Here is a 9,340-nt window from a genome sequence, read left to right as displayed (position 1 = left end):
ATTATTCTGAAAAACAGAGAGAAAAGAAAACCAAAATCCATTTCTTGGCTGGTTTGAAGAAATTCTAAGGAGATCCAAGTGAAATCAAAGCCAAAGAAGTAGATTAAGCTTAGTTCTAGCCTTTTTATGGTAAGTTCTTGTACTTGGAAGTTAAACTATGTTTTTGAATTTTTTTGAAAGCTTATATATGGTGTTTTATCCTTTTTAAGATATTTCTTGGGGTTTCCAAGTGGTTGGAGGTTTAGAAAAGCTTGAAGAGATTGTTTTCGCCGAAAAGTTGCTCGGTAAGTGAAATTTTGTGTTTTATGAGGTTTTTGGGATTCTTGGAGTACAAGATGATTTTTGGTTATTTGATTGAGTTTATAAGAGAGTATATATGTTTATAAATGTTTTAATAGATGTGGAGACTCATTTAATTTGGATGATGATCTAGGAGATAAGAATTTTATCAAAATCGGTATATGATAACTTTATGATGAATCATGTTGGTATTTGGGATATATGGTTATGGCAGTTTAATTGATGTTGATTATTGGTGGATTTTGATATTTGAGGATAGCTAAAATTAAGGGGAAACTCTGTCAAAATTTCCCCAAATGTCTAAGATAAATCTAATGCTCGATCTAGGTGGTTTAAGGCGTTTTAGGCATGTTTTGGGTATGAAAGTTGATATGATGTTTTATGGGTATTTTTAAATGATAGTTCAATGTCTTACTGCCTTCATTGTGATGAGAAATCCATGCCATTGTCAGGATAAGCATATCAATACCTAAGACATCACTTGTTACACAGTGAAATATATTGTGGACAAAAGGTAAGTAAAGTACTCAACTGCAACACAAGAATTATGTGTTATGTGAAAGTATGCATTATATGAATATTTTGTGAGTAAGTGGTATTAACATACAGTGACACTTCATCATAAATTTGTATGCATGGCATAATAGTGATATGGTAAATTATTATATGATATAAGACCATGCATGATATTATGATGATTAATTATATGATGCCTTTGCAAGTTTTGTGCAACATAAAAGAAAGTTGTAATAAGAAGTTTAAGTTCAGTGCCACTGTTTTGAAAAGGCAAATGAAAGTGTTAATAAGTGTAAACGGAGGCCTATAGTAGGCTTATAGTGGCTGCCCAATAATTTGGGCTAGGTTTTAGTGAACCAATTATATTGTTTGCCATATTTCCGTTTTTATTTCTCCTCCATATGAGTTATTGTTATATGTATTGACACCACAGTGTGTGGCCGCCTTAACTCTTGAGCCTGACGGGGCAACGATGGAATAAGGTTTTTAATGTGCCCTACTGTGGTGATGGCTAGCCGGAGGAGAACCCGTGGGATTTTATATTGTATGTGTAACAAGCCCTGCAGGCATTGACCAATTCAAACAGTGTGCACAATATTAAGGGGCCCAAAATTTAAAAAGAAGTTGTGTATGTCCATTGATATTGGGTAATCATTAACATTGCATGCATTACTTTGCTTACTGAGCTTTAGGCTCACAGTTGTCTTGTGTTGCAGGTAGAGAAAGAAATGTGTGAATGACATGAGGAGAACTGAAGCATGGTCCTGACCCTGATTTGTACATATGAACATATCGACCTTTTGTGGGTTATTTCAGTTATCAGTGAGATGTTTGTAATAAAGTGTGAAGTTATGTTTTGAAAATAAATTGGGTTATTTAATACTTATGTATAATATGTTTGAGACCCACTTTATGTTTAATGTAAATAATGTGAAATAAGTTTCAAGTTTAAAAAAAAAAAAAAAAAAAAAATGTCCAAACTTTTGCAGTAATAAATTATGATATAGTTTTAAAACGTAACACCTCAAATATGGTTTTAACTAAAATAAGTGAGGGTGTTACAATATGGATGGGAAAATTCATATAAAAAATACGAATCCCTTCTTTCTTCTTCTTCCATGGCCGACCACCCAAACGCTGACATGCGCCAACTAGATGTATTTACTCGCTGACCCCTAAAACCACCAAGCCCCAAACGTTGTCACCCCACTGGCCGCTAGTCATTGTAGGCGGGCATTCGAAATTCGCAACACACCACCTTCAAGATTTATTTCGACGTCAAACACAAGGAGATCTTTACACCATAAACTCAACTCGTCAATGAGAACACAACCCAAATCCACCAAAAATCTCTTTCTTCTTCTCTTTCTTTGAGCTATTTCTGATTTTTTTTCTTTGAATGATGGGCTTTATTTTTTGTTGTAACATTTTGTTATAAATCTAATTATTTTTATTATTTAGTAAATAATATTTACAAACTTTGTAACTAACTTCACTAATTTTTTCTTTAGTTATTAGTTATAGAATTATATTTTTGGTTACCAAATTATTTTTGTAAATTTTTGTTATAAAAATGTATCTTTTAGTTAAGAATTAGCCTATAAGTATAGTTTGCAAAAATATATTTTTTAATTAATTTTTGTAAATGATGCTTACAAATATAAAATTGTATTTGCCTTTCTGTATTTTTTTTTAAGGATAAGTATATATTGAATTTATTTATTTATTAATTTTTTTAAATTATAGGTATTTTTGTATATTGAATTTATGTATAAAAATACAAGGTGTATTGAATTTATGTATAAAAATATAAAAATTTTAAATTATATCAATTATCTGATATCTAATATAAAATTTCATTAGTAATCAAATCTCATAAAAAATAAAAAAAACATTATGAGGGTGTTTGGGTGTTTAACTAAAAAACTATTTTCTGTTTTTAAAACATAGATTATGTTTTCTGAAAACAAGTAAGGTTGTTTGATATTGGGCCTGTTTGGTATTGTTTTCTGTATTTTGTTTTCAAAATTGTGTTATCAGAAATGAGAACAGAAAACTGTTTTTGTAGTTTTCAAAAAACAAAAGGTGTTTGGTTAATGTTTTCTAAAAACAATTTTTTAGTTTTATTTTTTTTAAATCTTAAATATAAAATTAACAAATATATTTACAAAGAGAAAACTATTTTAAAAGTTTGTAATAAATAATGAGATAAAATAATTTGAAAGAAAAAATGATGAAAAATAAGAAGTGAGAAAATTTGAGAACAACAGAAAACAACTTTTTCTTGTTTTCAAAATTTTCTGTTTTTTGTAACTTTGTTTTTAAAAATTATTTTATGAAAACAATGCCAAACACCCCCACTTGTTTTCAAAAAACAATTTTTAGCTTTTAAAAACAAAAAACAGTTTTTTAGTTAAGGTGCCAAACACCCTCGTTTTCATAAAATAATTTTTAAAAACAAAATTACAAAAAATAGAAAATTTTGAGAACAAAAAAAAATTGTTTTTAGTTGTTCTAAAAAAAAAATTGAGTACATAACTTTTTTAATTATTATTATCTCCCTCACTTTCTCTCTCATTAATTTATTTCTCATCACTTTCTCTCTCATTAATTTATCTCTCTTCACTTTCTCTTTCATCACTTATTATCTCATTATTTTCTCTATCATTACTTCCTATATCCTCATTTTTTCTATCTCTCAATTTTCTCTCTCATCACTTTCTTTTTTTTTTCTTGCATCAATTTCTCTATTATCAATTTTTTCTTCCCAAAATTTCTCTCATTATTTCTCATAACTTTTTCTTTCACATTACTTTTAGGGTGTTTGGCATTGTTTTCATAAAATAATTTTTAAAAACAAAGTTACAAAAAATAGAAAATTTTGAGAACAACAAAAAGTTATTTTCTGTTGTTCTCAATTTTTTTTTGTTTATCTTTTTTTTCTCACATCATTTTTTTAATTATTATTATCTAGGGTTTATACCTTTTTGGACTCTGTGTTTTGTCTCATTACCTGTTTGGACCCTGTGTTTTGACAAATTACTTTTTGGACCCTATGTTTTGTAAAATGGTTAAAATAGAACCCTAAACCCGATTTTGGTCAATGTTTTCTCTACTAAAATCACAAATAATTTACCAAACTAACAATTCAGAACAAAAATAAAATCATTCTGCTTAAAAACTGTGTTGTTATATTCAATTTTTTCTTCATCAAAATTGAGTTTAGGGTTCTATTTTAACAATTTTACAAAACATAGGGTCCAAAAAATAATTTATCAAAACACAGGATCCAAACAAGTAATGGGACAAAACACAGGGTCCAAAAAAGTATAAACCCTATTATCTAACATCATTTATTATCACATCATTTTCTCTCTTATTAGTTTCTCTCTCTTCACTTTCTCTCATATTACTTTCTCTCTCATCACTTTCTATCTCCTTATTTTCTCTCTCCTTACATTTTCTTTCACGCTATTTTCTCTTTTCTCACTTTCTATATTTTCATTTTATATTTCATCATTTTCCTTCTCCTTATTTTCTCTTGCATCATTTATTATGTCATCATTTCTCTTTCATCACTTACTATATCATCATTTTATCTCTCATCACTTAATATATCATCATTTTGTCTCTCTCGCCATTTCCTCTCTCTACTCACTTCTCTCTCTTCAGTTTCTTTCTCATCACCGTCTCTCTCATTTTTTCTAGCATCAATCAATTTCTCTCTTCTCAATTTCTATTTCTTCAAATTTTCTCTCATTACTTTCTCACTCCTTATTTTTCATCATTTTTTCTTTTAAATTATTTTATCTCATTATTTATTACAAACTTTTAAAAGATTTTTCTCTTTGTAAATATATTTGTTAATTTTTTATTTAATATTTTAAAAAAATAAAACTAAAAAATTGTTTTTAGAAAATATTAACCAAACACCTCTTATTTTTTGAAAACTACAAAAATTATTTTCTGCTCTCATTTCTGATAACACAACTTTAAAAACGAAAAACAGAAAACAGTGTGAAACAAGCACTTTATCTCATTATTTATTACAAATTTTTAAAAGAATTTTTTCTATGTAAATATATTTATTAATTTTTTATTTAAATTTAAAAAATATATATAAAACTAATAAAATATTTTTAGAAAATATTAACCAAACAACTATTATTTTTTTAAAATTACAAAAATTATTTTATGTTAAAAAAATTAAAAACAAAAAACATAAAACAATACAAAACATGCCCATATTCTTAAAATTTCATTTCTCTAGTTTCTCCCATATTAAGTTTGTTTTGGGCCGAAACTCCGTACAAGTCGAGGCCTGCTTTCATAACATCGGGCCATTCTGAAACTCACAAATTACAGTAATTTGGGTTTAGCCACTACAAAACCCTAGGCCAACTTCTCCTTGTATAAAGTTTCTTCAGCCGCGAGTGAAACCCTAGCTGCTGCTCCATCGTTCTTCTATCTGGTATGCACTTTCACATTCTATCCTACTCAACTTCGATCGTTATCACCATTTCTACCCTTAAGCTGGGTTTATTTTCTTAATTTTGATGCTTGCGTATGAGTTGATTATGTCGGTTTCTAGATCTGTAACTCTGTTTCCCGAGAAAACTAGAAATGTTACAGATATAATTTATGTGATATATGTGATGATTCTCTTTTGATTGTATTGGTTATGGGATCAAATGATTTTTTTTTCTCACGGAATAGTAGAGGTCAAATATTTCTCATCAATTGTCAGGGATTTTGTTTATTTGATTTGGATAGAATTATGAATATTTTTTGCATTCTTTGTTGTTTAACTTACCCATTGGATTTTTCTTCAATTCAGGAGGCATTTCTGTAAGCGGGTTGTGGAAAAGTTCTAAGCTTCAAACATGAGGTATGTTAAATTGATGCCCTTTCTAGAAATTTATACAAGCTTTTAGAATTAACAAAAAAAAAAGTGAAGATCAGATTTAGGCTGTATATTTTACGTTGCATGCCCCTACTGATATACTTATGGCTCAATTCAATATCAGTATGTTTCTGGTTAGAATTAACAGGCATTAGTGATTAGCAAGCCTTTCTTAACTATTTTTTTTCAAGCATTCTCTGGTTTTATTTGAATTGCTTTGTTGTTACCATTTTTTAATATATGCTTGATTTTTTATTGTAATTGCCATTACAACAGTAAGCTTCAGAGTGAAGTCCTCAGAGAGGCTATTGCTACCATAATGAACGAATCAAGGGAAAAGAAGCGTAACTTCACTGAGACAATTGAACTCCAGATTGGTTTGAAGAACTACGATCCTCAAAAGGACAAGCGTTTCAGTGGTTCCGTGAAGTTGCCCCACATTCCTCGTCCCAAGATGAAGGTTTGCATGCTTGGAGATGCTCAGCATGTTGAGGAGGTAATGTTTTTGTTTGTTGATGTTACTTTGATATCATATGCCATATGAAATCTGTGTTTTATAAATTAGACAGTAAAGTTTTAGAAATGCTTGGGTCTATTATTTTGATTCAATTTTGCTAATCCTTTGAATTGGCTTATTGTTTTAATTGATCTATATGAAATCTGGGTCTTGTCTTAGTTTAGGTCCACACATTTTGATCTTTTCATATTGGGCTTTCTATTAATATGAAAACCTTCTTACTGATATGGTGGCGGTAATTTTTTGTCTTAACATTCAGTTTTTATTTATTTATTTCTCAGGCTGAGAAAATAGGTTTGGACTACATGGATGTTGAAGGGTTGAAGAAGTTGAACAAGAACAAAAAGCTGGTTAAGAAGCTTGCAAAGAAGTACCATGCCTTTTTAGCATCAGAAGCGGTTATTAAGCAGATTCCTCGTCTATTAGGCCCTGGTCTCAACAAGGCCGGTGAGTATTGTTAACTGTTTTCTTCCCTAATCTTGAAGAGTATGCAGATGAGCTTAGTTAATTTATATTTCCTCTGTTGCTAAGGATGAGCTTGCCTGTTTTCCAATGTTTTATACTTTTGTTGTTTATTTATTTGTGTGAAATTAGGTAAATTTCCCACCCTTGTAACTCACCAAGAATCCCTGGAGTCTAAAGTCAATGAGACTAAGGCCATGGTTAAGTTCCAGCTGAAGAAGGTTCTCTGTATGGGTGTTGCTGTTGGAAACCTCTCCATGGAGGAGAAGCAGGTCTTCCAAAACGTGCAGATGAGTGTTAATTTCCTTGTTTCACTCTTGAAGAAGAACTGGCAAAACGTAAGTTTTGGTTTTTATGATTTTGTGTAGTTATAAATTAGAGCATTTTTACTTAAATATTTTTATGGGGTCAAATATTTTAGTTTCAAAGATTGATATTTTGTGTTTTTTTTTTACCAAAAATGAAACAGGTGAGGTGCTTGTTCCTGAAGACCACCATGGGGAAGCCACAACGCGTGTTTTAAACTTTTAATCTATTTTTACATGTATGGTGGAGTTTTGTAGTGAGAGGTTTTATGAGGTTGATACTTATATAAAGTATTCAGTTGGAATTCTCAAAGTTGCTGCTTTACTTAGCTGTTTAAGGTTTTATAACATCGACATATGTTATGTTAAAATTACTTTTTTTATTCTTGTTGGATAATCAATTTTTTTTGTCTACTCGTGCCCCTAATTTTTGGAACACAAGATACAATTGTCTTTAATATTTCGCAGAAAGATAAGCCGTTTAGATTTCATTTATTCTTAATGAAATTGTGAAATATTACAATTATAGTTAAAGTTTAGCATGGAGTGAATCGAAGGTTAGAGTTTTAATTAACTGCACTTATGTATCATTATTTTAATTTATCATTTGAGTCTAACCACTCATTTTATAATTTTTACATTAAGGTTCACGACTTGCCACTAGTGGGGTTATCAAAAACAAAATATTCGAGTTTCTCTACTGAGCTCGCTGGCCTATTTATGTGTCCTCTCCTCTCATTTTTCTCTTATATATTTTTCTTCCTCTTTTCAAGTTTTCTTATCATTTTTTCTAGGTTGCTCATCATTCATTCCAAAATGCCATCTAATTTGATTCAATCCACTTATACGATAAATTGAAATTGGTGAGTGAAACCTTAAAATATTTAAGTAAAACTAATCTAATTAATCCATTATGTATTAAAATATAGAATAAATAGCATTTTTGCCCTCCGAACTATTGTATCTCCGAATTGTTCGCGTTGTTAAAAATTCTCCCCGAACTATTACTTCTGTTACTTTATGTCCCATGTGGCTAACAGAGAGCAGATTTGACATTTTGGTCACTAGCGTGGTAATTCTAATTAAATATTAATAATATTAAAATAATTAAATAAAAATTAAAATTAATTTAAAGAATAAAAATATTGGCCATCAGCACTTAAAAAAAATGAAAAATATTACCCAGCCTGATACCCTATTTCTCTCTCTCCCATCTTTTCCCTCATCTTCTTTCCTCCCTTGGAACCCTAGTAGCCGCCATACCCACTTCCGACCACCATTCTCCGTCGCCGTAACCACCAGAGCTCCAAGCCTAGCGTACCCAGGACCCCTCGCCTATCCCCCACGAACCCAAGCTTCGTGAGAGCCCACCCCAGAAATCATTGCCTTTCCCAAACTCGCGCCTCCTCTCGAACCCATCTCCATGAACTCCGAGATCCCAAGATCCATCCGCGACTTCGTGCCTAGCCTCTCGCACAGGTGCGCGAGGCCAGTCGAGGCACCCACGTGATTGGAGGCGCGCACGTCCTCGAGCCCAGTTGCAAGAAACCAGTTGCAAGCCTTTACGAACCCAAATGTGAAGCACCCAGTCGCAAGCCTCTGCAAACCCAGATGCGAAGCACCACACCCAGTTGCAAGTCTCTGCGAACCTAATCGGATGCACCCAGTCGCCCACCGCACCCAGTCGCAAGCTTCTTATGTTTACTTGAATCCGAGTTTGGATTTGAGTTTTTTGTTTGTAGATTGATGAACAATGTGGATCTAACTGCGCCGAACTCAATTTACACGTTTAGATTTGAGTTTTTTGGTTGTAGATTGATGAACAATTACCACTGTCTGTAGATTGATGAACAATGTGGATTTTTGTTTTGAATTTTTACTATTTGTTTATATGTTGTTTTCACAATTTGGTACTTTGGTATTTATTCTAAAATATATAATATACAATTATTATTTTTATTAGATATTGATTTACATTATAAAATACTATCTAAAATTGAACCATAAAGATTCATTCAAGCTCCACCTTTTGCATTCCCCTTGCTACTAATGGTGTGTTACTACTTTCTAGTCGAATAACCCCAAAAGTATATTCATGCTAGATGTTGCATGAGATCTGCAATGGTGAGTTACACTACAATGTTGTTTGTATTGCTAGACGTTTGGAATTGTGAGATCTGCAATGGTGCATCCATCTCCATCCATCTCCAACCATGAGCTTCAAATCACCTTTTGCTTCAAAAATGTAAAAAAAAAAATACAGCTCCAATTACAAGTTAACTTTATCTTCATTAATATTTACATTTATATCATTTTTTATAAGGTAAATACTCATTT

At 31.1% G+C, this 9,340-nt stretch overlaps 1 protein-coding gene and 1 long non-coding RNA gene across 3 annotated transcripts; both read left to right on the top strand.

Annotated features, from left to right (window-relative positions):
• On the top strand, positions 1-1,755 carry LOC133824048 (uncharacterized). 2 transcript variants are annotated; one of them, XR_009888477.1, is made up of 4 exons: positions 1-129; positions 210-284; positions 753-814; positions 1,533-1,755. It is a non-coding gene; the product is annotated as an uncharacterized LOC133824048 (long non-coding RNA). The 2 variants fall into 2 exon arrangements; XR_009888478.1 differs by lacking the exon at positions 753-814.
• Positions 1,756-5,141: 3,386 nt separating this feature from the next.
• LOC133824047 (large ribosomal subunit protein uL1) lies at positions 5,142-7,417 on the top strand. The gene is made up of 6 exons (XM_062256909.1): positions 5,142-5,287; positions 5,654-5,704; positions 5,996-6,215; positions 6,518-6,683; positions 6,831-7,036; positions 7,168-7,417. Exons 2-6 carry the CDS (start codon positions 5,700-5,702, stop codon positions 7,219-7,221), a joined length of 651 nt encoding a protein of 216 aa, XP_062112893.1. The 5' UTR covers positions 5,142-5,287; positions 5,654-5,699; the 3' UTR covers positions 7,222-7,417.
• The last annotated feature ends 1,923 nt before the right edge of the window (positions 7,418-9,340 follow it).

This window comes from Humulus lupulus, chromosome 3, assembly GCF_963169125.1.
Source record: "Humulus lupulus chromosome 3, drHumLupu1.1, whole genome shotgun sequence".
Classification (NCBI taxonomy): Eukaryota; Viridiplantae; Streptophyta; class Magnoliopsida; order Rosales; family Cannabaceae; genus Humulus; species Humulus lupulus.
Note: the sequence above shows the minus strand (reverse complement) of the source record. Positions and strands in the feature narration are given on the sequence as shown.

Excerpts from the sequence above, each read along its gene's own strand:
- LOC133824047 (XM_062256909.1), top strand. Across the intron at positions 6,684-6,830 it reads CCCTGGTCTCAACAAGGCCG|GTAAATTTCCCACCCTTGTA; the intron begins GTGAGTATTGTT and ends GTGTGAAATTAG. Across the intron at positions 7,037-7,167 it reads TGAAGAAGAACTGGCAAAAC|GTGAGGTGCTTGTTCCTGAA; the intron begins GTAAGTTTTGGT and ends AAAATGAAACAG.